The sequence below is a fragment of the Canis aureus genome, chromosome 3, assembly GCF_053574225.1.
Source record: "Canis aureus isolate CA01 chromosome 3, VMU_Caureus_v.1.0, whole genome shotgun sequence".
NCBI lineage: Eukaryota > Metazoa > Chordata > Mammalia > Carnivora > Canidae > Canis > Canis aureus.
The window spans coordinates 54,741,420-54,767,796 of NC_135613.1; the positions used below are offsets into that span (position 1 = coordinate 54,741,420).

The 26,377-nt window shown below is 52.6% G+C and overlaps 1 protein-coding gene across 9 annotated transcripts in view; it reads left to right on the top strand.

Moving 5' to 3' along the window:
• Positions 1 to 26,377, top strand: part of GAS7 (growth arrest specific 7) — a 208,833-nt gene that overhangs the window by 150,778 nt on the left and 31,678 nt on the right. For 7 of the 9 annotated variants that reach the window (XM_077892642.1, XM_077892646.1, XM_077892649.1 and 4 more), the window contains 2 exons: positions 11,577 to 11,662; positions 20,672 to 20,725. In XM_077892642.1, the coding sequence (XP_077748768.1) occupies positions 11,577 to 11,662; positions 20,672 to 20,725 (140 nt within the window). Of the gene's footprint in view, positions 1 to 8,067; positions 8,103 to 11,576; positions 11,663 to 20,671; positions 20,726 to 26,377 lie in introns of those variants that run through there. The other 2 variants (XM_077892651.1, XM_077892645.1) reach the window with 2 other exon arrangements.

Here is a 26,377-nt window from a genome sequence, read left to right on the forward strand (position 1 = left end):
TAAACAAGTATATATATATATATACTTGTTTACATATATACAGATATATATATTATTTCTTTTCTTTTCTTAAAAGATTTTATTTATTTATTTATGAGAGACACAGAGAGAGGCAGAGACACAGGCAGCGGGAGAAGCAGGATCCATGCGGGGAGCCTAATGCGGGACTCGATCCTAAGGCCCCAGGATCAAACCCTGAGCTGAAAGCAGATGCTCAACCACTGAGCCATCCAGGAGTCCCTATTTTATTTTAATTATTTTATTTATTTAAATTTTTTAATTAAAAAAAAAAAAAAAGAATCCAAACAGAGAAAACCCTCTTGTGAGAGAGGGAAATGAGACATTTGCTCCTGATTCCCTAGGGACAGGGTGAGCCCCCCCCCCCCCCCCCCCCGCCCCGCCACACACACACCTCATCGCAAGAGCTAGTCGCCAGAACCAGCCCATTCGGCCTTCCTACCTGTTGTAGGACGAGGACAGGCAGTTCCGGGCACACTGCCTTCTGTATTGGGTCGTCTGGTGTTTCTGTTTTTGTTCTGACAATAGAAATGCCAGTGGGAATAAAGGGAGGTGTGGCCCTCCAGGCTGGCTCCTGGCCAGCCAGACACTAGGAAGGAAACCCGGCTCCCGGCTGTGTTTCCTGGCCACAGTGGTTGGTCCCCGGAGCAGGACAGGACTAGGCTCAGGTATGAACTGCCACCTGCCACATCTGCGGGGCTGCTGGGACCGGTGGAGCCAGTGGAGCTGGTGGGGGAGCTTGCCCTTTGAGTCAGGGGGGTCACCTCTTCAAACCCTGTGGCCCCCAGCACCAGGCTGTCCCCTCTGTGCTGTGTGGGGGCCATCCCCCAGAAAGAGGGCTGGAAGGAGCTGGCTCAGGGGCCAGCATGACAGGCACCTGCCCTCGCCTAAGCTGCACAGCCCAGAGGCCTGTCGGCTGAGCACTGACCTGGGTGCTGGAGTGGGACTGGGGTGCTGAGAAAGGCAGGGAGGTGGGCGCAGACCACCATCATCAGACCCGATGATGACAGTTGTCAAGAGGGCCGAGGCGCTAGACAGAGTGTGTGGTCACCTCCGCCCCCAGCCTCAGGGGGCTGGGGCACCTGTGCCCAGGTGGGTGGAATGCTAGGTCTGTCAAGTTCTCTACCAAGAAAAGGCTTTGTCATCCCATGCAGTTGGACGATCAACACACTCTTCTGTGCGTTGGGGATTCAGCGGGCACCCCAGCATCGTGAAGGCCTGAAGTGAAGACCCCGTTAGATGTGCTGCCTTGTGCTCTTTGTTTTGTGGGCAACATCTGGGCCCCCTAGTGCCGTGGGTCTTAACCCTGGGGCTGGTTTGGCCTGCCAGCAGGCATTGGCAGTGTCTGGAGACGTCTTTGGTTGTCATCTTCTGGGGGGTGGGGCGCAAACGCCACTGCGTAGTGCCCAGGGCAGCACAGCCCCCCAACAAGGGTTGTCCCACCTCTCACATCTGGTATTGACAGAGTTGAGGGGCCCTGTCCCAGGGTGACTCAGAACCTCGGTACTGTTCAGGGGTGAGAGACCTCGGCCCATCGAAGTGACAAGCAGCAGCAAGGGACACGTGGGGGGCTCAGTGGTTGAGTGTCTGCCTTTGGCTCAGGGTGTGATCCCAGGGTCCTGGGATCGAGTTCCTCATCGGCCTCCCCGCAGGGAGCCTGCTTCTCCCTCTGCCTGTCTCTTCCTCTCTGTGTGTGTCTCGTGAATAAATAAATAAAATGTTCAAAAAAAAAAAAAAAAGAAAGAGAAGCAGCAGCAAAATCTACAGAAGCCTCGTTTGCTGGCTCTGAGGCCCCTTTTGTGGGCACAGTGGATACGTACCCCTCAATCACAGAGAGCCCTATTTTCTTCCCTCGTGGTGCTTAAAGTCCAGCTGCCTCTCATGGTTGTGGCATCTTCGATTTCAGAATGACAGCTTAGAGCGGGGCCTCGGGGTGTCACATCTTACCAGGCCTCGCAGTGCCCATGTGTCACAGCACGAGGCCATGGCTCACCTCCCACCCACCCCTCCGTAGATCACGATTCTTTTTTTTTTTTAATTGACGTTCGATTTGCCAACATAGAATATAACACCCAGTGCTCATCCCGTCAAGTGGATCACGATTCTTGATTCCTCTCTCTATCCCGGGGCTCAGACACCCGTCCTCTCTGCGTCCACGCTCTGGAGTGGATGGGAGGAAACCTGTTTTGGCATCTTCTTTTCTAGCTTTTGAATGAAACCTCTTCTGTAGAGGATAAAACAGCAGCCATGTAGGCATTTCTCCCTACGGGGCGCGTAAGAATTTTGTCTAGATAGTCACTCATCCAGTTGTACAGGCACCTGTCAGGAGATTGAAATTTTTTTTAAAAGATTTTATTTATTTATTCATGAGAGACACACAGAGAGAGGCAGAGACACAGGAAGAGGGAGAAGCAGGCTCCCTGCGGGGAGCCTGATACGGGACTCGATCCCAGGACCCCGGGATCACGACCTGAGCTGAAGGCAGGCGCTTACCCGCTGAGCCACCCAGGGGTACTTTCAGGTGGTTCTATTGCCCTGGTAAGTTTGGGGCCGAGCCCCTATGGTTGTGCTCGTGCTCCTGCGAAAGCAGCAGTAGTAGAATATGCCAGATGCTGTTCTCAGTGCTGGGGGTCACACCACAGACCATCCACACCTGTGTGATCCCTGCTCCCAGGAACCCACGTTCTAGCAGATGACTGGGGCAGGCGAGCCAATGTGCAGTATGTCAGATGATCCTTGTTTGCTCTCATGAAAAGAATTGCAATAGGACAGTGGGACAGAATGGGGCTGGGGAGTCAGGGATGGCCCCACAGAGGAGATAATGACTATGTGTGGGGGGTGGTAGTGAGGTGTTCTGGGCCAGGGGACAGTGAGTGCAAAGGCTCTGGGGCAGAAGTGACCCTGGCATGTTCAAGAACACAGAGCAAGCCAGTGTGGCTGGAGGGTGGGGGGTGGCAAGGCGGAGAGGGGTAGGTGATGAGGGGAGAGCGGTCAGCAGGATCAGACCCTGCCGAGCCCCCAAAGCTACAGGAAGGCGGTGGGATGTCATTCTGAGCGAAGTGGGAAGTGCGGTAGAGATGTTTTGTCTTAGTGAGACACTGCCTTCGTGAGGCAGCCAGGCAGCACTCGGCTGTGTCAGGATTGCTCTCCGTTAGCAGTGGTGGCAATTGGGGTGCTTACCTGCACGGGAAGGGGCTGGCGGTGAGGGCAGCGTGGGAACCTCAGCCTCGTTCATTGACTGCAGATACCGCGTATGGTCATTTCTTTTCTTTTCTTTTCTTTTCTTTTTTTTTTTAAGCTTTTATTTATTTATTCATGAGACACACACACAGAGGCAGAGACACAGGCAGAGGGAGAAGCAGGCTCCTGAGCAGAAGGCAGATGTTCAACTGCTAAGCCACCCAGGTGCCCCCAGTTTTTCCACTAATGTCCTCTTCCTGTTCTGGGATCCAGTCCTTCATACCACACAGCATGTATATTTTATTTAAATGTGATTGGTTAGAACTTGAAAAGCTCCCTATGACGAGTGGCTATCCTGTCAGCCAGGGCAGGTGTGGAGAGTGAATTCCTTTCTGAGCTTCAGCCCCTGGAATGTGCACTGAGCTTTTGTTGGTGTGTTTCTTTCTTTTTTTTTTTTTTTTTTTTTTTTAAGATTTTATTTATTCATGAGAGACACAGAGACATAGGCAGAGGGAGAAGCAGGCTCCCCTCATGGAGCCCGATGTGGGACTCGATCCCTGAAATCCAAGATAACGCCCTGAGCCGAAAGCAGAGCTTAACCGCTGAGCCATCCGGGCGTCTCTGTTGGCGTGTTTCTTAAAGGAGGAAATCCATCTTGTACTGAGTCGCCCCGCTGCTGACGGGATGGGAGTGGTCAGGAAACCCGGGTTCAGATTCTGGCTTTGGCTGGCCTGGGGGCTTGAGCCCATGGAGGGATCATCCTTGGGTGCAGGGCCTGCCTCCAACAGCCCCTGGGAAGCCAGGTCTCGGAGGACTGAGTGAGGTCCCTTGAAGATCAGGGAGGGTCTGCCTTTGAGCACGTGGAGCCAGCCAGGAGGAGTGCATGTCAACAGCCGCTTCCCCTGTGCAGAGGGCTCCGGGAAGGGGGCTCCCCTTCACCCACACCCTCTCTAGATTGGGAATCCCTCACCACCATCCGCCCCCTACACAGTTACAAGCAGGACCCTCCATCTACTGCAGAACTAGCAGGTCACCAGGCCCAGAGCAGCTTCCATGGTCCTCAGCTAGGTCTCACCATTGACACCAGGACGTCAGCCATGACACCGCCTTCTGGAAGGGGCCTTGAGTATTCCTTTCCTGGTTCTTGTCAGCTCAGGCCCCAGAGGACCTCACCAAAACCTGTGTAACCTTTGACCCTGGGAGGATAGGTCACAGGCTTTCAACCATTTACAGCCACCTGGGCAGATGTGTTGTGGGTTCTGTTTTGGGGGATACAGTTTCTATTTTAGATAGTCAGGGAAGCCCGTGAAGACCAGGTGGCCAGACAGATGTTTCCAGACCAGAGGATTATAATGTGAAACTGCCCCTCCGCCGCCACCCCACTAAACAGAACTGGGGAGATGCAACCTTCCCCCACCACATGGTGAGTGGCAACAGCGTGAGGCAGGGATTGTGCCCAGACTGCCTTCAGGGGGTGCTGAGCACAATACTCACCCTGGTGTTTGCTTTGGTTTGCCTGACTTCAAAACCCACCTTCTTACATCCACCACGGTTCCCAAAGCAGGTTCCACAGTACTCTTGCTTTGCTGCCCTAAATGGCTTGTGTGTCCACTAAGTGTGGGAGTACCACACGCTGTTGCCTTGTTTGAGGTTCACAGAGCACGTCAGCAGCCAGGAATACTCAGTTTATCGTGCTTCGCAGATGTTGGGTTTTCTGCAAATGGAAAGTTTGTGGCAAGTCTGTCAGCACCATTTTTTTCACAACAGCATTTGTGTCACATTTTGGTAATACTCTTGATATTTCAAACTTTTTCGTTATGTCTATTATGGCGACAAGCTTTGTGATCCGTGATCTTTGATGTTACTATTGCAGTTGTGTTGGAGCAACCACAAGCCTGTAGGAGTGAACTTCACCGATAAATCTGTGTGTTCTGATGGCTCCACCGACCGGCCATCCCCCCATCTCTCCCTTTCCTAGGCCTCCCTCTTCCCTGAGCCCCAACAATAGTGAAATTAGGCCATTTAATAACCCTCCAGTGGCCTGTAAGTTCAAGGGAAAGGAAGAGTTGCATATCTCTTACTGTAAATGACAAGCTAGAAGTGATCACATCACGCTCAGTGAGGAAGGCATGTTGAAAGCCAAGATCGGCCGAAAGCTTGGCCTCTTGTGCCAAAGCAAAGTTAGCCAAGTTGGGAATGCAGAGGAAAAGTTCTCGAAGGAAATTAGACTGCTACTCCAGTGACCACACAAATGATAAGAAAGAGAAGCAGCCTTCTTGCAGATGTGCAGTGTCAGTGGTCTGGATAGAAGACCAAACGAGCCCCAACATTCCCTTAGGACGAAAGCCTAATCCAGAGCAAGACCCTAATGTTCATCCATTCTGTGAAGGCCGGGAGAGGTGGTGACCTCAAAGTGCAAGGGCAAGGAGCAAGTGCTCCAGAAGAGGGAGCTAAGGTAAAGAATGAAGGTGGCTACGCTCAGCAGCAGATCCTCAGTGTAGATGAAACAGCCTTCTGTTGGAAGAAGATGCCATCTAGAACTTCCACAGCTGGAGAGGAGAAGTCAACACTAGGCGCTCGTGCAGCAGGTGACCACAAGTTGAAGCCAGTGGTCGTTTGCCATTCTGAGACTCCTGGGGCCCTTCAGAATGAGGCTGAATCTACTCTGTGCGCTGTCCACAAAGCCTGCGTGACGGCACCCCTGTGTACAACCTGGGTTACTGAATATTTTAAGCCCGCTGTTGAGACCCATGGCTCAGAAAAAAAGGATTCTCTGCAAAATATGACTTCTCATTGACAGTGGACTGGGTCTTCCAAGAGCTCTGATGGAGGTGGGCAATGAGGTGGTGTTGCTTCCATGCCTTCTAACGCCACGGTCATTCTGCAGCCCACGGGTCAAGGAGTCACTTCAACTTCCAGGCGTATTATTTGAGAAATCTATTTCATGAGGCTCTAGCTGCCAAAGATAATGATTCCTCTGATGACTCTGTGCAAAGTGAATTGAAAACCTTCTGGAAAGGATTCTCCCTTCTAGATGCCATTAAGAGGATCCATGAGAAGAGGTCAAAATATCAACATGACCAGGAGTTTGGAGGAAGTCAGTTCCAACCCTCACAGATGACTCTGAGGGGCTCAAGAGTCCAGTGGGGAAGTCGTTGCAGATGTGATGGAAACAGCAGGAGACCTAGAATCAGAAGTGGAGCCAGGAGATGGGATTGAATCACTACCATCTCATGATATACCTTTCAGTGGACGAGGGGTGGCTTCTTATAGATGAGCAAAAAACTGTGGTTTCTTGAGATGGACTGTGCTCCTGGTGAAGATGGTTGAAATGACAACAAAGGATTGAGAATATTCCATGGACTTAGTTGATAAAGCAGCAGCAGGGTTTGAGAGGATGGACTCTCGTTTTGCAAGAAGTTCTCCTGTGGGTCAAATGCTATCAAACAGCATCATGTGCTGCAGAGAAATCGTTCATGAAAGGAAGTCTATCAATGCCCCAAACTTCATTGTCTGATTTTAAGAAATTGCCACTGTCGCCCCCGCCTTCAGCAGCCACCACCCTGAGCACTCAGCAGCCATCAACACTGAGGCAAGACCCTCCACCAGCAAAGATGAGGAGGACTCGCTGAAAGCTCAGATGATGGTTAATGGTTGGTTGGTTTTTAACAGTAAAGCATTTTTAAATTAAGCACGTACATTGCTTTTTTTTTAGACATAATGTTATTGCACATTTTATAGAGTGTGATGTAAACATAACTTTTACATGCACCAAGAAGTCAAAACATTCATTCGACTCTCCTTATTGTGACGTTCGCTTATTTGTTGTGCTCTGGCGCCCAACCTGCAGTATCTCTGAGGTGCGCCTGTATCTAAAAAGGCCTCCTCCTGTAATAAAGCAGTTTAATTCTGAATAATAATGGGGGCACTTGTCCCAAAGTCTTTGGAGCATAAGACTCTACCCTCTGCCTTTACTGCTTCGGACTTAGAACAAACATCCTGCTGAACTGGTGCTGGGTGTCACATGCCCGGGGAAACTCTGCATTCCGCCGCGATGAATGTGGGAATAGGGTGGTGGTGGTGGGAGGGGTGTTGCAGGAACGAGGCCTTGGGGCTCCTGGGTTTCTTCAGCTTGAGGAAAGAAGTTACATGTTTATTCCAGAAATAATGGGAGATTGGGCCAGACCTGAAGGAGGCAGAAAGGGGGGCTGTCTCCAGGGATGATTTTCTTGTTTGAAAGAGTAAGTCTCCTCTTTGGGGTCCTTTAGGGAACAGAAATGTGGACAGTGGGGCGTGGAAGACGGAGCTTTCTCTTTTGGGGACTGCAGCAGGAAGGGAAACAGAGCTCCTGGGAGCATGAATTCTGGGCAACAGATGTTGCTGGCTCTTCTCTGTTGCTTGGCTTCTCTCGACAACTCTTGCTTTGCTCCTTCTTTTCCATTTTTATCCACTTCCTCTCCCCCAGCCCCCAAAGACCTCCTCCTTTTTCCTTTCTCCCCAAATGCCCGTCCCCTCCTCTCATTTACGCAGCTCTCAAGCCCTCTCTCTTTCCAACTACCCACAAACAGGAATGAAATGTGTGCATCTGTGTGTTTATATTTGTGTTGGAAATTATGAAAGTTACTACCTAAGAGCTTTCCGTTCCCTTTTTCTTATCTTAAAAACAGCTGAATTTGGCATTTTACTTTTTTTTTTTTTTTTTTTGGTATCCCCAGACTGAATTATGTTCCTTATGGTTATGAGCAATCCTTGACCAGTTTTATTTTAACCTCACTTCCCCCCATCCCCTGGGGGCTGGAGGCATCAAAAGCACCCACTTCTGGCCTCACTTGTGTTGCATCTAACCCCTGGTAAGCTGAGAGCCTAGAGGACTGGAAATAATCAGAGCCCCCTGTGGGTGAGCCGTAAGTGTTCAGATCTCCACTGATCACTCTTCTGAGCGTGCCTGGGACTGGTAGCATGAAACGCAGCAAGACCAGGGCAGTGGAGAGCTGCTGGGTGGGGAGAAGTGGTTGGATGGGAAGTTATTTTTCTCTCCCAGTAATTGTTTTGACACCGAAAGTAATTAGCCAGCAGCTGACAGCTCAGAACTGAAGTGAGAACAAGAGAGTGGATTAGGGGCAAAATGCCCCTGCGTTCGGCAGTTCCTGGCCGCCGTTCGTGTGGCAAGAGGGGTGCGTGGGGGATGCAGGAAGCAGAAGACAGACAACCATGTACTGAGGGTGTACTTTGGGGTGCTGTGAGGGGAGCAGGTAGGGGTCGGGAGGAGCTGGGGACAGCCTTGATGTGCAGGGACCCAGTACCATCAAGGGTGTAGTGACTGGTTCCAAGTGAAGACCTGCTCAGGTAAGAATTGACCAATTTCGTGTTTGTGGTCACAGAGGTTCAGTTCTTCTGTTGCCTTCAGTGGATTTTTGGATCAGGGCAACACTGGCTTTGTCTAACCAGCTGGGAAATTTGCCACGTTTCCAAACTCTCGGTGCAGTTTGTATCTAGGTACTTCTTTGTTAGGTGTTAGAACGAATTTGCCCATAAAACCATCTGGGTCCGGGGCCTTTTGGAGGGAGGTCAGTCCTCAAAGGTTTTATTCATCTCGGTGTTTCTCTCGTGTCCTTTGGAACCATTTTTTTGATCATTTGATTCTAGTGGAGGGTTACGTATTTTATTAGCCTGTAGTTTTAAATCATATGCCCTTGCATTAAAAAAAAAAAAAACCCTCTTAACGAGATCTGCTTATGTTTTCTTTCTAATTCTGTGGTCTGAGCATTCGTGCGTGAGCTCAGCCTCAGATTAGATGGGCTGACCTGCTTTTTTATTGTGATTCCTCCCCGCTACAGCCACCCCCATGCAGAGAGAAATTGCCTGAGCTGCGAATGTCATCCTGTTTCCTAACCCATTCATTTCTGGTGCCATATTTATACCCCCTTCTCATGTTTTCCTTCGGTTTACCTTATTGGCTTTTAAAAGTTTCTCTAAATTCTTAATTTGAAGGTTTAGTCCTTGTATTTGTATTCCCTTGGTTTCAGTAATTGAGTAATGAAGGCTGTGGATTTTTCCTCCAAATATAATTCAAGCCTTATCCCATCCGTTTTGATATGTTCCTCATGATTCTCATGATTATTTTCTAAATGTTGTATAATTACAGTTTTGATTTTGACCTGAGAATAGGAGAGCATTTTCTGAAATTTCCAAATGTTTGGGAGTCGGAGGGATGGAGACCTTGTGTATTTGTTCTTTCATTATTAATATCTGCTTTTATTGCTTTCTGGTCGAAGAATGTGGCCTGTGTTAGTTATGCCTTTTGCGACTTACCAACACTTTCTTTGTGGTTTCAATATGCCCAGGCTTTTTTTTTTTTTTTTTTTTTTTTTCTTTAAATGTTCCGTGGCTTGTTGGCCAAAGATGTTATCTTTGTTCGTAGCACATGATGTTAAATATCTAGTTCATTCAGCTTTTAAGTGAAATTACTGAGATATTCATATCCTCACTTTTGTCTGCTTACTCAGTCATCTACTAAAAGCTGGCTGCTAAGGTTTTCTCCCAATTCTCCAGACGTAGGTTTTATCCATTTCTGTGCTACACTGTTTGATAAATGACACTTCTTGAATGTTACACCTTCATTGGGTCTTGTATTTATCATCGTCTAGTGCCCTTGCTGGCAGAGCTTATACCAATGTGAGTAGCTTCTCCTCAATCCTCTCAACGTCCTCTGATGCTCTTGGAATCCCAACCCTGGCTCCCCTCGAGCTGGAGAACTTGTGGACGGTAGTCGCAGTGTTGAATCAGCTGCCAAGGGGCCTGAGTGCAGACCCGGCTTGTGACTCGCCATGCGGGCTAATCTCTTGTGTCTTGTCGCTTCCCCAAGCCGCTGCACTGGGAGGCCAGCTCCGTGCCCAGCTTTCTAGTGCCTTCCTGCATCTCTGCCCACCCTTCCTCCAGAGTATCAAGCCAGCCTTGCATGTCAGGGAGAAACCCAGCTGCCCACTGGGGTCTGCAGGGTGGTCTGTGTTTCTGCTCGCAGGGGGGCCCTCGATTTTTCACTGCAAATGTTGGAGATTGGGGGACATCCCCCAGCATGAGGACGGTCCTGCATGGGGTGGTCTTCATCAGCCCATTGCTTGCCTTTGGCAGATCAGTAGACGTTAGTGACTTTTCGGCCAACCTCTCCCCCTGTTTCTGGCCACCCCGCGGGGCCCTCTCAACAAGAACCATGCACTGGACTCAGTTTATGTACCTCCCCTGGTTGGACCTGCACAGTGCATATGTTGTGGCAATGCCGCCAAGCCTGGGGTATGTAGGAGGCATGCTTCCCTGATGTCTGGGGATCATGCAGGCTTGGGGTTTGAGGCGACTGGATTCAGGAGCAGAAAGCAGTGACCTTCCTTCCCTCCACTGGCCCCTTTCCCCTTCTCAAGAATTACTTAATGAGTCTAAACATCCTTGAGCAAGTACTGCCCCATTTGATTTTCATGCTAACAGAGCCCACGTAGAATTATCCCCATTTCTCAGATCGGGAAGCTGAGGCTCACCAAGGAGAACTGCTCTCTAAGCTCATGTAGCCATGTCTGCAAGAGAGCAGTGTCCCCTCTGGGAACTGAGATGGCACAGGTCCCGATGTGTACTTACTTGTGACATCAGGAGCACACAGGGGTGTCGATGGGACCTGTGAATCCATCCTCATTGATGGAAATATGCCAAGGAAACTGGCAAATGCTACACACCAGGGCTCCCTGCTTAGAGAGTGAGGTTGATCCGCACCCCTTGGGAGCATGAGTGAGTGTCACAGGGCTAGAATATTACAGCCTTGAATTTTTTCTTTCTTTTTTTTTTTAACTTTAGGAAAACCAAGACTCAAAAGAGATGGTCTGCAATGCCCTTCCCCACCCCAGCTATTAATTGGCAAAGCCAAATTTCAGAGAAACCAGTAAACCCAGTGCTCTTTTCTTATATGCTGTGAGGATGAGGGTGGAGGCGGTTCCTCTGGGGAGCTGCAGGCAGGTAGAGGCGGTCCTGCCTGACTCTGGAGAGAGCCTGGACCCTGGATCAGCACCAGTGGCCACAGCTGATGTGGCATCTTCAATGATGGCTGTTGGACTGTAGTGACCCCCACCCCTCCTCTTAAGCACGTCCCTCTCTGGTTCAGAAAGAAACGTGATCCCCCTGAGAGATCCGCAGTTGGGAGCTGGGGATCAGAGAGATGCTTGGAGCCCATTTCCAGCTCCACAAGCACTGGTCAGATCCCAAGGGATGGTCCTGGCTGTGCAAGACCTCTCAGAGGCTGGCAGGCAGTGACATGGCACAAGGGGCTGCGGTTACAGGCAGTTGGCGTCGCCCGTGTGTGGCCGGCGTGGCATCTGAGCATTGTTTCTCTCCCACAGTGAATGGATACCACGTGGCAGGGACCCCAGCGCACCCTCCCGAGACTGCCCACATGAGTGTCCGAAAATCCACTGGTGATTCCCAGGTAAGGGGTCGTGTTACGGGAGGTAGGGGTAACCAGTCTAGCAGGCCCAGGGAGGTGTCATCAAGAGGGCACAGAGCGGGGGTCTGGGTGACCACAGCCCGGTTCTGCCCCCGGTACAGAGTGGCTGGTATATCTGGGTCGTTCCCATGTACCATGATTGGGGGAGAGTGGGCAGTTGTGGTTTGTTGGTTTTCTCTAGAAAACTGGAGGGTCGTTGCAGTGGGGCAATGGCGGTGGACTGTCCCTATCGTTAGGGCGGCAGGTTCCATCCTGCCACTTGGATTCCCAATATGTAGAATCTAGGTGTCTGGCACTTTAAGAATACGGATGGGGCCGGATCACATCACCTTCCTTCTTCTATGCTCTCTCTTTCCCCGCCCCTAGACTTCACCCAGAAGGGGATTTTGTAAAATGCTATCTTACTTTAATAATCTAGCACAGAGCCCACAACGACAAGATGAGAGGAAATGGGAGAATGGTGTAAGAGTTCCATCCTGCTTTCCCATTCATCCTACCCGTTGACATCTGTACAGATATGGGTACCTTTCCCGAGCAACAGGTGAGACCACTGAGTCTCAGGCCATTGCAGCAACCCGTGCAGGTTGACACGAATATGTGATTGGAATGGACCTTGATGCCACACCTCATGGCCTTTCAAGTTGTGTTATGCTGTGTCTAAGGAAGTGAGGGTTGGCTTATTTATTCTATCCATAAAGTCTATCCAGAAGATGTTCTTTTTTCTTTTAAGATTTTATTTATTCATGAGAGAACAGAGAGAGAGGCAGAGACATAAGCAGAGGGATAAGCAGGCTTCCTGTGGAGAGCCCAATGAAGAATTGATCCCAGGACCCTGGGATCATGCCCTGGGCCAAAGGCAGACACTCAACCGCTGAGCCCCCCCAGGTGTGCCCATCCAGAAGATGTTCTTAATGAAGACTCCAGACTCCACCATCCCTTTCCAGGCCTCAGGGTGGTGATGGTGATGGTGAAGGTGATACTGTGGCTGGTATTCAGGATGACAGTAGCTGCTTGTCACCCATGCTGGCGGGTCCTGTGTGCCAGCCGTTCAAAGAAAGGCCTCGTGATCCATTCCTTTAGCCTGCTAAAAATGTGACACTTAGCTTTAATGCAGGCAAGAGTCTTACTTTTTGGAAACTTTATTATGTTGTCTTGGGAAGCTGAGCATCAGGCTTACGGTCGGTTCAGCAGGCGCTGGGGAAGAGAATTTAGACGTCTGTGTGGGTCAAGACTTCTTACATTCTGATGGACTCACTCATCACCCAGGCCTCTTGTTAAAAATGTAGGTTCTGATTCAGGAGTTTTAGGGAGGACTCTGAGGTTCTGTTTCCAACCAGGCCCCCAGGGGATGCTGATCATGCTGGTCCGAGGACCATTGTCTTGAGCAGGGGGCGGTCTGGGCCTGGTAGATAATGCACAGTGGGGTGTGTGTGTGTGTGTGTGTCCCCATCCGTGTCCCCTTCACTCCCCTGCTCGTGGCACACATCACACACACCCCTGGCACTGTGTGTTCTCTGCCAAGCCCCCAACAGCCATTCCAGCACAACCTCCATCAATCTATTTGGAATGAAGCAGGTTTACCTCCTGGCTACAGATTGTTTTCTGAAGACATCAGTCTAAGTTCTGGTGTGTTGTAACATAACTGAAAGAGCCGGTGCTACCCTGGGTATCGTCTAGAAGATTGAAAACATTCTCCCCACTGCCCCATCATTTATCCTTCTTTCCCTAATAGAGCATGACTCCCTCCGCCCCCCAAGTACTGCTAAGTTGTTACTGAACCGTTTTGTTTTTTAATGTATATTGAGAGAACCTTCTCGGAAGCTGCTTTGACCCAGGGATATCCCCTCTAGCATCTGTTCTTGGAATACATTCAGAGATTCTGATCAGTGTGGGAAGCGTTCCCTCAAGCGTTATTTCTGGCTCTGCAGCATGGGACCGAGCCTTAACTGTCCAGCCACAGGGGATAGGCACAGTGGATGTTGGCACTGAATCACCACCCAGCCTGTTCTGTTATACAGACTCGAGAAATACCATTTCTGAAGAAAACTTAATGATTTAGGTAGAGGCTGAGCAGCACACACCCTCCATGCCCAGCCGGTCTTACCTGGTAGGAAGAAATCCACATGTTCATGAAGACAAACGACTGGAAGAAAAATTAATCAGAACAGTTGATGGTAGTTCTGTCTGCATCTAAGACTGATTCTTAGTCGGGAACATTTGTTTGGAAATGTTTTGGTTGTCACAGCTGGGGAGGGGGGTACCACTGGCTGGTCTCTAGTGTGTAGGGCTCTACTATGACTAGTTGGCCTACAATGCACTGGACAGCCCCCCCACACACACACACACCCAACAAAGAATTATCCAGTCTGGAAATACAGTGGTGTTGGGGTTGAGAAACCTTCGTCTAAAGTACTTTTTATTTTCCTTGTACTTTGTAGTATCTTTTACATTTCCCAAAATGAACGCATTTGACTAACAGAAGGCAGGTACAATGAGCGTTATGGGAAGCAGGGTACTTGGGGATGCCGGGGCAGGGTACTTGGGGATGCCGCGTTAAGCGGCAGGTGGAATTGAGTGTACTCGCTTGGGATGAGAACGTGGAGGGTTGACGTGTCATCGAAGTAACCAAAATAATGCAGCACGTGCACAGAGAGTCAATAAGCAGTTGTTCACCAGTCCCAGAACCAGAAGGTAGCGTGTTATTTTATTTTTTTTAGGCCGTGGAGGGATTCGTGAAGCTGTGGAGCTGGCTCTTCGCAGTGGTGCTTGGGGCCAGTCCTAGGAAAAGGATGAGAAATTTGGGTGTTTACAGAGAGTGCTGCCAACAAATGATCCCCCAAGTATAGACCGCGCTCTTCAGCATGCATAGTATTTGCTCACACCGTCCCAAGCTGCTGGTTATAAGATAACAATCACAACATAGTGATACCTGAAGAATAACGGAAGACTGAGTGCATGAGCAAATGAACACAGGGGTGTTCGAGATACAGGGTTGGGGGTGGGTCAGCAGGTTGCCCAGGGTTTGCTCAAAGGCCTGTGAGCTGTCCCCCACCCCCACAACTCCACCCCCCCCCACACCCCGGCCCCCTGTCCTGGGCAGGACTGATGGCTCTTCCAGGGACCCTACCTGCACTTCCCAGCTCTGGGAGACCAGATGGCTGGGCACAGGTGGTGGTGATGTAGTGCCACCCAGTGGATGTTTCTGGCCTGCAGCCCTGGGGTGGGCTGCCCGAATACTGGATAAAAGGGGCCCACCTAGGGGCACCTGGGTGGTTCAGCGGTTGAGCATCTGCCTTCTGCTCAAGGCATGATCCCAAGGTTCTGGGATCGAGTCCCACATCAGGCTCCCCACAGGGAGCCTGCTTCTCCCTCTGCCTGTGTCTCTGCCTATATCTCTGTGAAAATATATCTCTCATGAAAAAATAAATAAAATCTTAAAAAAAAGAATAAAACAAATAAAAGGGGCCCACCTGACCAGGGGGCGCTGGTATGTCAGAGGCTGAGTTTTGCTGGCCTTCATGTTCTGGCCTGTCCCACGTGGCAGGGCCTGGGGTGGGAACAGGGAAGGGACCTGGACACCAGAGTCCAGCCCCTTTTGTGACCAACCTTACAGTGGGTCTGGCTTCCTAGAAATGTCCCCCAGGAGCACGGGGGTAAAACCAATGGGACGGAAACTCAGGGTCCCATCGGAGACAAGAGCTGGGAGTAGAGGTGAGATGCCGAGACTCATCCACCTAACAGGGCTCCCCTCTCAGTCCAGCGACACATGTTCCATCGAGCATCTTCTCCTTCTTAGCCAGGCACTGGGTCACAGGCAGACAGAGCCCCTGCTCTAGTGGAGGCTGGTGGCTGGTGCCAGAGAAGACACGAGATAAGTGAAAATTTCCTGTCCACAGCAGTAAGCGCTAGAGGAGGCATGTGCTCTGGGCACCTGGCCAGGTGGCCATTGGGGGGTGGTGGTGGAGGTGCCAGTGCCGGGGCTCTAGAAGAAGAGATAGTGAACTAAGACTGGACAGATGAGTGAGGGCTTAGCGTGGTGCAGGGTGGTGGTGGGGAACAGCCTTCCAGTGGAGGGAAGAGCACGTGTGGACGCCCAGAGGAGGGGGAAGCAGAGCCGTGTTTTCAGAGAACCTGCGGGGGCCAAGTGGGACTGGGATTTACTGAACCCACAGGTGCAGGGAGGGCGGGGGGTGAGGGGCTGGAGGGGTCTGCACAGGCCTTTTGTGAGGTGCTTGGGTCTCTTCCACCAGAACAGGGGGGTCATTGAGAGGTTTCATTCTGCATCCCGCCTTCCGAGGATTCACGGGGCCTGAAGACGGGGTCAGGAAGGGTTGCCCAGCCGGGGCCTGTGGGTTAGTGCAGTCCACCCAGCACCGTTTTGTGTGTTATCACCCCCATGGGTCCTCACCTTGCAGTGACAGCAGAGTGGCCCAGGCGAGAGTAGGAGACCAGGCTGGGCAGGGACTTTTAAAAAAGGAAGGTGCGGGGCACCTGGGGGTGCTCAGTCGGTTGAGTATCTTCTTTTGGCTCGGGTCATGATCCCAGGGTCCTGGGTTCGAGACCCACATCAGGCTCCCTGCTCCAATGGGCAACCTGCTTGACCCACCCCCAACTCTGTATCTCAAACACCCCTGTGTTCATTTGCTCATTCACACATTCTTCAGTTATCCTTTTCTCTCTGCCCCTCCACCCACATGTGCTTGCTCTCTCTTTCTCTTTAATAAATAAATAAATAGTTTTTAAAAAGATGTTTTTCATTTATTCATGAGAGATGCAGAGAGAGAGGCAGAGACACAGGCAGAGGGAGAAGCAGGCTCCCTCTGGGGAGCCCGATGCCAAACTTGACCCCAGGACCCCTGGATCACGCCCTGGGCCAAAGGCAGACGCTCAACCACTAGGCCACCCAGGTGTCCCAATAAAATATTTTTTAAAAATTAAAAAAGAAACAAGGAAGGAGAAAACTTTCCAGAATCATAAACAAAGGACATTAAAAAAAATTTTTTTTTATTCTGCACCTTGGCAAACATTTAGAAACACAGAAGGCTTGCTGTAGTAAAGTACTATGGACTCGTCCTCTAACTGCAATGATTATGCAGCCAATCTTCATTTATAGCTCCATTGCCTACCTCTCCTGTCCCCCCATCCCAGGATTATTTGAAAGCAAAGTTCCGACACACTGTTTTTACTGGAAATGCTCCGGAGTGTGTATCTCCATGGAGAGGGGACATGACCACAGTAGCATTAGCCCGTGTGAGAAGATGTTAATTTTTTATGATCATTTAATATACGTAATTCCTCGTCAAACTCCCCCTTTATCTCCCCAGCCCAGGGTACGTTCCAGTTTCCCACGTGGATGTATTATTGGCTAGATCTCTTTAAAGTTTCCCTCTCTCTGGGCTTTATTGAGATGCAGTTCACACAGCCTACAATCCATCCACTTAAAATGCACAGTGCAACGGTCACAGTTATGCCACCACCATCGTAATCGTTTTTAGAGCATTTTCATTGCCCCGGGAAGAATCCCCGGAAGCCTTTGGCACCCACTGACCTATTTTTTTTTCTTTTTGTCTCCATCGATTTGCCTCTTCTGGACGGTTCATATAAGTGGAATCGCAGCACGTGTGGTCTTTTGTGTCTGGCTCTTTGCCCTTAGGACATGTTCCGACGTCAGTGGATGTTGCAGATGTAGTAGCACCATGTTCCTTTTTTATGGCCACATAGTATTCCATTGAAGGGATAGACCATTTCATCTCATTTATGGCTTTTACTTCTTTTAATCTAGACCGTATTCACCACATGTTTTTATGTTCTTTTGTCTTGCCCCACAGAGGCTCTTTTTGAGACAAGTCCAGGCCAGGTGTAGAATGACCCGCATGCTTAATCCAGTTGTTTTTTTATGCTTAGACTCGGGCTAACAGTTCTGGCAAGGACTTCTACCACCTGGGGCCTCCTGGGATAGCACCCTACCAGCGATACAAACCGGGGGTTTGAGCTCCAGGTTAATGCGAAGACCCCTTTGCAAGGGTGCATTTTTTTCCCTTTCTAATTAGCCAGTAATCTGGAGGGTGATAGGGTGAGACCATGGGCATATCCTATTCCTTCACAGGCTTTTCACCTCAATGCTTTGAGCATCCTTGGTGACTGTGGCCGGATCCATTTTGACTTTGGGCTTTGCAAATGGTGATGTTGTGATTCTCTATCCATTTTTATGGGCCTTCTTCCAGAAAGGAATGCTGCCCCCCTCTCCCTCCCTGCCCTTTGAAGTTACTCATTTGTAGTCATTATTCATAATCATGCTCCCATTGTCCCAATCCCAAATTTGGCTTGTTGGAACTTCTATCTGCAGGCGCTTGGGTCCGTTGGTGAGATTGCATTGTTCTTTGCATGGTTTCTAACCTCCTAGAATAATAAGGTGTTCCAGATGGGCCTGGCTTCTGAAATGAGCCATTTCTCCCAGGATCCTGGTTCCTTTGAGTCTGAAATAATATTTAGAAACCAACATCTAGCTAGTAGGTATTCTCCCCGTGATGGAGGTGTTGTTCCCTCTAAGCCCTTCTGTGGAATGCTGCAGGGATGTGTGTGTGTGTGTGTGTGTGTGAGGTGTGTGTGTGTGTGTGTGTGTGTATGTGTGTAGTGGTCAGCCCAGGCTAAGGCTGTACTACCTGGAGAGCAGAGAGTGGGAAGGTGCCAACACCCACACATAGGATGCCCCCCATCCATGCCATTACTTGCACTCCTGTCCTGACCCAAGTTACGGGGATGAGGGCAACCTCTGTATCCAGCTTCATTCCATAGAACCTTGGACACAATGGCCCCCAAATCAGTGTTTGTGGATGATGGAGATCTTTCTCCATCCCTGCAAAGATACCCAAAAAGCAGGAGGTTGTCCCCAGCCTCCATGTGAGAAGCCAGAAGAATAGAGAGAAAAGAGCCTGCGGCTCTGACTTCCTCACTTTACCACACCAGAGGCTTCCCTTCTGCACCCCCCTCCCTGGCGTGCATTTGCTTGGCCAGTGCCCATACAGAGGAACCCGCAGGAGAGCCCTACACCTGCCACAGGGTAGCGGCACTGGAGCTCCTACCTGTGGCCTCTGTCTTCCTGTCAGGTGGCCCAATTTTGGCAAATGCCCTGGGGTGTGAATGATAGCACAGGAGGGTCCAGGGTTAGCAAGGTGGATGCGTTGATGCTTTGAAAATGTCCATCGAAGCTGTGGTTGGCCACAAGCTTGAGGCAGCCCCAGAGCCTTCCTGGGCTACTAGAGTGGCTACCAGAAGTAGGGAAGCCTTGATGAATGACAGATCATAGATCAGTGAGTCCCCAAGGGAGGCCCCCAAACTCTGCTTCAGAGACACTGCTCCCTCACCCCCAAGAGCTGCTGGGTCAGGTGGGACCCAATTTGGGGCCACTTCTTGTTCATTCTGATGCACTCCAAAGTTTGAAGACCACTGATAGCAAACAGTGAACGTGAGAGAAGTCGCATGACTTGGCACAGTGACAAAGTTACTGAGTTTCTTTATTAAAAAAAATTATTTATTTATTCATGAGAGACAGAGAGAGAGGCAGAGACACAGGCAGAGGGAGAAGCAGGCTCCCTGTCGGGAGCTCGATGCAGGACTTGATCCCAGGACCTCGAGATGATCCTTAAGCTGAAGGTAGACACTCAACCCCTGAGCCACCCAGGTGCCCCTAGTGAATTTATGTTTCTTGTCTAGGACGTAGATGATGTGCACAGTCCCTTTTAGCTCGCTAGCCTGAGGGTATCGGCTTCCATTAACTGACTTTCCTTACTGGCCCAGGTAGGTCTGGATGTGAGTAAGAGGATGAACATGGGCTGCAAGCATGGGCTCCATCAAGCTCTCTGTTTTGTGTGCTGAGCAGATGGCATCCTGAGGCCAGGCTGACCCCCGAGCCCAGATGCTCATCCTGCCAGTGGTCCGAGTGATGCCGGCCCAGGATGGGCATTGCTGGGTCCCTGAGGCTGGCTGGAGAAGCCTCCCTGACAACCATGTCCTTAGGTTCCACTAGGGCAAGAAGGCTGTGGGTCCCAGGTCATCCATATAATGCCCCCTCTCCCAGGGCCTTGGGGTGAGCCCGCTTTCCCGCTCATTGAATGGCTCAGGACAGGAATGGACATTGCACATCCTGCTCAGAGACCCTCTTGAGTCACTAACATAACTGCTAATAATGGGGCAACGACCTCCTCAGCATTGATCCTCCTCCACTTTAGGATCATAGACTCCTGTGATCTGGTCTTTTGAGATGTGGTCTTTTCAGCTGGTAATCCTTAATGTAATCCATCTCAGAACCATGCTGGGACTGGGGCAAGGCTGCTGAGGACCTGTGGGATCCAAGGTATTTGGGACAGTGGCTTATGCGCTGGCAGCAGGAAGACATAAAAAAGGCAATGCAAAGGCTGAATGAATAAAAGCAGAGAGGCGGCTCTGCTGAGAAATCCCTCCTGCCTCCCGGGGTCGGGGCAGTGGCACGTCACAGAGGGGGCCAGGCATCCCCGTTGCACGTTGCACGGATTGAGGGTTTGATGTGTTGGACCCAGGGGATTCAGGATACAAGTCGTTTTCGGAGTCCTTGGTGCCAGGAGGTGGCGGCCTGCTTTTAACTCTCTGCTCCCCGGCGGCTTCTGCAGGTTCAGACAGCAGGCAGCACTCGGAAGGCTTACCAGCAGAGGGCAGCTGAGGGGTTAAGTCCCCAAATCAGGGGCTGCGAGAAGAGGAGGGAGACCTGGCTTGGAGTGGTTCCCTCAGAGCCTGGGCTGGAGGCTGCGAGCCCGCCCGGCCCCCCCCCCAGGAAGCAGCGTGGGGTCTGGGCCGCTCCTGCCTGCCCTCTTCCTGAATATGGTGACTTAAGGGTTAATGGGAGCTCCAGCGTCCCCCGAACTTCCCAGCACGCGGCTTGCAGGGAGCCCGAATAGAAAACCCGAGATGTCCAGTATGGAGAACAGCCTCGATGATGTCTCTTGCCTCTCTCCCCAGAACCTGGGATCCTCATCGCCAGGCAAAAAGCAGAGCAAGGAAAATACCATCACGGTAAGCGATGGACTTCCGCTGGCGCTCACAGGTGGGGCGGGCGAGCGGGGCTTTCTGCCTGCTGGGCGGTTGCCATGGCAATGTGGACCCAGTGCAAGCCCAGCCTAGAATCTGCGAAGTTCCGAAGCTTGGATGGAGCTGAGATTCCCCTTGCCTTCCCCACCATCCCCATCCCAGCCTAACCCCCCATCCCCATCCCTATCCCCAACCTCACCGCTTCCCCACCCCCACCCCATCCCCATCCCCACCCTCACCCCATCCCCATCCCTCACCCTTATCCCCATCCCCATGCCACCCTCACTCCATCCCCACCCGCACCTCATCCTCAACCCCACCCTCACCCTATCCCCATCCCATCCTCACCCCATCCTCACTCCCATCCTCATCCCCACCCTCACCCCATCCTCATCCCCACTCTCACACTCATCCTCACCCCATCCCCACCCCTATCCCTCACCCCCATCCCTATCCCTCACCCCCATCCCTATCTCACCCCATCCTCAGCCCCATCCTCACCCCCATCCTCCTCCCCACTCTCATCCCCATCCCACCCTTACCCCATCCCCATCCCTCACCCTCATCCCCATCCCCATGCCACCCTCACTCCATCCCCATCCCCACCCGCACCCCATCCCCACCCCCACCCCCATCCTCACCCTCATCCCCATCCCCATCCCTATCCCTCACCCCCATCCCCATCCCACTCTCACCCCAACCTCATCTCCACCCTCACCCCCATCCTCATCCCCACCCTCACACCCATCCTCACCCCCATCCCCATCCCTATCCCTCACCCCCATCCCCATCCCACTCTCACCCCAACCTCATCTCCACCCTCACCCCCATCGTCATCCCCACCCTCACCCCCATCCCCTCCCTCACCCCCATCCCCATCCCACCCTCACCCCATCCTCATCCCCACCCTCACCCCCACCCCCATCCCCAACCCCCCTCGCCCCACCTTCATCTCCACCCCCACCCCCACCCCAGGCCTTCTGTTGATTTCACCTTTCACTTTTTCCCTCCCGGTGGGTGACTGGGTGCAGGTGCAGGCGTGGTAGGAAAGATGCAGAAGCCCTCCTCCCCGGGGGAGGCACATGTGCCCGGGCGGGGCGGAGGGGGTAGCCTGTGCTCTGCACACCAGCTACGATGTGACATGTAAATTACAGCCACGGCGGGTTGCTTTGCGGGCAGGGTGACTTCTGGAAGATGTCAAAGTTAAAAACAAGAGGAAAAGAACTCTGAGAGTTCTGGAGGGGTGCAGGCAGCTCCTGCTTGGGGTGGCCAGACCGCCTCCTGGGGTTCTTCTAGAAGCCCACCAAGCCCCCACAGGCAAGCCCAGGAGGACTCCCCAACACACACACACACACACACACACACACACACACACACACACACACAAGGCCCGTGTCGGGGAAAGGGGACAAATGCCTTGTCCCGCTGCTCAGTCCGCCAGCTAAGGGCTTGGAGACATGAGATGTGGGGTCCTAGGTGTGCTGCTTTGACTCGAGCGCAGGGAGCCCAGAGTGGGGACCTGCTCCCTCAGGCTCCAGCACAGGCAGGTCTGAGCCATTCTGACCATCCACACGAAAATGAGGCCCAGAACGGGTATGCCACCCTGGCTCGTGCAGGCTGAATATCCTGCTCTGGATGAAAGATAGGGTTGGGTTCACGGTGACATCGGCAACCGTAATTGCTGCCACTTTGGTGTGCATTTACTATGCGCTGGTAGTGTTCGAGCGGCTCATGGAGCTCTCTGCTCGCTGTGTGAGGTGGAGGTGACAGGACCACTGTCGTATGGTGGCCGTGAAGCCAGAGGGTCTGTTACAGCACCTGCTAGCTGTACAGCAGCCCCGTTGTGTCTCAGTGTGCACATCTGTACAACGGGGAGAGATGGCAGGTGTCTGTGCCCCGGGGATGGGGTGAGGACTAAATGCTTCTGTATGCCCAAAGCACTCAGAACAGGAGCCGGGCATGTAGTAAGTGTTCGGGGCGCACTGGTCTTCTTGACCCTGTTTACAGATGACAGAACTGAGGCAGGCAGCCGTACCTCGCCCGGCTGGGATGCATCAGGACTCAGAGCCTGTGTGCCCCCCGCCCTTGGAGTTGCCTGTGGAAGAGAGTGGGGCCTGGGTCAGGGGCAGCTGATGGGCAGGGCGTGGGCCATGTTATCCTCACTTTCAGAGCGCCAGGGAATGCCCCAGAGCAAAGCAGAACCGCCCCCCCCACCAAGTGTCCTCCAGCGGAGGGAGGGGGAGGGAGGGGGGAGGGTGGTGGTATGGTGGTATGTTAGAATAGTAGGAGAAAAGTGGAAAGGACAGATGCAAAGTGGAAGCGCTTTCCTGGCAGGGATGTTCTGGGGGCCCCAAGGTAGGGACCTGAGTCACTGGCCATGCCTTGGCTTTGAGCCAGAGCGTCAAGGCGCTTGGTCAGAGCCGCCTCTCCAGCACACCTTGCTCATTGTCTGTCCTGGCCTCGTGTCTCCCCTCCTCCTTCCCACTGACCTAAATCGGAGCTGCTCAGAGCTGGCCTGCAAAGTGTTGCTGGCAGCCCAAGCCTCTGGGACATTTGCTTAAAATGCCAGTTCCTCGATGGGTTCCTAGACCTATGACACTTGGTTGATCTGGGGCTCAGCAGGGATATTTGTGTTGCAACCACCACCCCCAGGGGTTGTAAATACACACTTATGCCTCCTCTGGGAGTTTTTGCCAGAGGAAGTGACCAGCCAGAGGGCTCGGAGCAAGCAGAGCCCCGGGACTGGACTGGAGCTGGGCCTGCTGCCTACCCTCCCAGGTGGCCCCACGCACGTCCGGGCCGAGATGGGTGAAGGCCTGCGTGCTGCTCTTCTCTGTCCACAAAGCGCTCGCTGCCCCCTGTCCCGTTCGCAGTCCTCCCTCTGGGCTCTGATCCTCCAGGGTTCTGTGGTTTCCCAGAAAGGAGACCCGCCGGGCCACTGGATGGGGAGGTGGGGGAGATGCCCAGCTCCCAGGGCACAGGCTGACCTCTGCTGGCGAGTGGGGCCCGGGTGAGCAATCTCCCACCCTATCGGATCCTGCAGAGTGGACAGGGCGTTTGCAGGCATTCGCTCAGACGCTCGCTGGGCAGTAAAGAGCAGCGCATCCAGGTCCCGGGCTGTGTGTGGACAGGGCCGAGGAACCAGGATGGAGCTTGATCCTGACAGGCCAGCTTCCGCTCCTGCTGCTGGTGGCCTGGAGCAAGCTCTGGGCAGAGCCAGCCACGGGGTGGGTTGCTTGATTAGGAGTGACAGGCCCTCGTGGCAGCTCACAGCCCTTGGCACAAACAGGACATGTGAGAAATCTAGAGGATTCCAGAGAAGCTGACAACAACGCTGCATAGCCTGGAGGGAGGAATCTGGGGACCCTGTGGTCCTCAGCCTGTGCTTCTTGATGTGGCCCATCATACGCCCTGGAACCTCGGTGGGAGCTGGTGGGCTGCAGGTGAGCCCTTGGGGTCGTTTCTTTTCCACTTCCATAGACCCCGGCTCTGACTTCTCTTCCACCCCCTCCCAGATCTGCCTCCCTCCAGAAGCAAATTCAGAGCCAGGTGCCAGCGAAGCGGATGATGCTCTCGGGGACTCCCTACATCAGGCGCACTTGTGTCTAGCACCTGTCATGCCGTGGCCAGCAGCCTTAATTGGTGGCTGCAGCCCCCTTAGAATGCTCCGAGGGTTTCTAGTGGGGTGGGACAGTGGTGCTTGTGATCCCAGCTGCCCCTGTGCAGAGCCTCAGCCACGCAGTGGCCGTCGGGGAGGCGGGGTGGTGGTGATTCCCCTCGTTTATCCGAGGGCTGGAGAAACCAGTTGATGTCAGCGTGAAGATGTCACAGGTCGGGGGCACTGACTTCAGGAGGATCGAGGGTGGGGGTGGCCCCCAAAACTTCTCCCAGACGGTACTCATTGAGAGGCATGCCCCCTGTCCTGCTCCCTGTCAAGTGCCTCTTCCCACCTGAGCCTGCCACCCCTCCCCCCGCCCCGCCTTGGGTGGGGGTGTGGAAGGTAGTGTGACCAAAGTGAAAAGCGGGGTTGCCTGGCTTCCGACACTGACTCCAACCAGGAAGCACGAGCCGTGTGACCTTGCATAACCGACTGAACCTGTCGGTGCCTTAGTTTGTTCCTCTGTAGAATGGGGGTAATAACAGCACCTGCCTGACGTAAAGCAGTTAGAGCCGTGGCTGGCACATTATTGGCTCTGATTAGAGCAGATGGTGGTTCCTTAGCCTGTCCACTGTGTTTGCCGGGAGGAAGATGCCATCAAGGCTTTGGCTGTGCCCAGGAGGCCTCGGAGGAGAACAGGCTCCATCCCAGAGATGTTGTGAATCTGGAAAACGTCCCCCAGGAGGGCACAGAGAGCCACACATGAAGGTTTCCACGAGGAAAGGCTTCTCTACTTGCTCTTTGTTTAGGTTGGATTCTCTTATTTGGGGGCGCAAAGGGGGAGGTCCGGCAGATGTAGGATGTTTACCAGCATCCCTGGCCTCTACCCACTAGGGGGGCCTGTAGCAGCGCCTCCTTCCTCCCATCGCCCCCCCCCCCCTATTTTGTAACAACCACCAATGTCCCCAGGTGGGGGCAGGGTAGTTAGAGAGCAAAGTCGCCCCTGGTTGGTTCACTTCACAATCTCCCTGCAAGATCTCCCGTGCTCTTCTGCCGATCCTGTTGCTCTGAGCCACCGTCGCGATCCCCAGGTCCCTGGGGAGGATCCCTGGTGGCCGAGGTCTGGGTTCTCCCTTCTGAGAACTCACCCCGCCAGCAGCCCAGTCAGGTCAGTCTCCTGCTGGATGCTTCCAGGGCTCCCACGCCCACAGGGCTCCCCTCTGGCCTCAGTTTTAAGTCCTCCCTGACTCTGCCTCCCAGCCACACAGAGCAGTGATCCCCCGACTATGGGTGCGGCCTCGGACCCTGGATCCTTTGTGAACCTGTGACCCTCTGTATCTCTCACCCCCTCTCTGCCTAACCCTAACCCTCTTATTAGCTAAATTTCTCTCTCTCTCTCAGATTCCTTCTCCCAACCCCCAGCCATTCCTGCAGTCCCAGCACCCATGCTAACCCTAGTGGTGATTCATCCCAAAGTAGGGCAATCGCTTATGCACCGATTTGCCTTCCTTGTGAGGCTTTAAACTGTTGAGAACAGGGACACCTGGGTGGCTCAGTGGTTGAGCATCTGCCTTCGGCTCAGGGCGTGATCCCGGGGTCCTGGGATGGAGTCCCACATCGGGCTCCCCGCAGGGAGCCTGCTTCTCCCTCTGCCTGTGTCTCTGCCTCTCTCTGTGTGTCTCTCATGAATAAATAAATAAAATCTTAAAAAAAAAAATAAAACCGTTGAGGACAGAGACCCATTCCATCCATCACTGGCCTTCAGTTATTGCACCAAGGGACACTTGTGGAGCACCCCTCAGGGTTCTGTGCTTGCCAGGTAATAGGGAGACAGCAGAGAAAGGGTCTCTTTCCCATCATGGAGCAGACTCTCTGGCTGATTAAACAGTCATGAGAAGCATAATTACAAATGCATGTGTGCAGAGGGCTGGAAAGATCTAGCATCTCGAGGGGCACATGCAACAGACGTTTGCATGGGAAGTGGACAGGCCAGCGTTCCACTGAACAGCCGTGTGGTTGATGGCTTGAGCTCTGCTGTC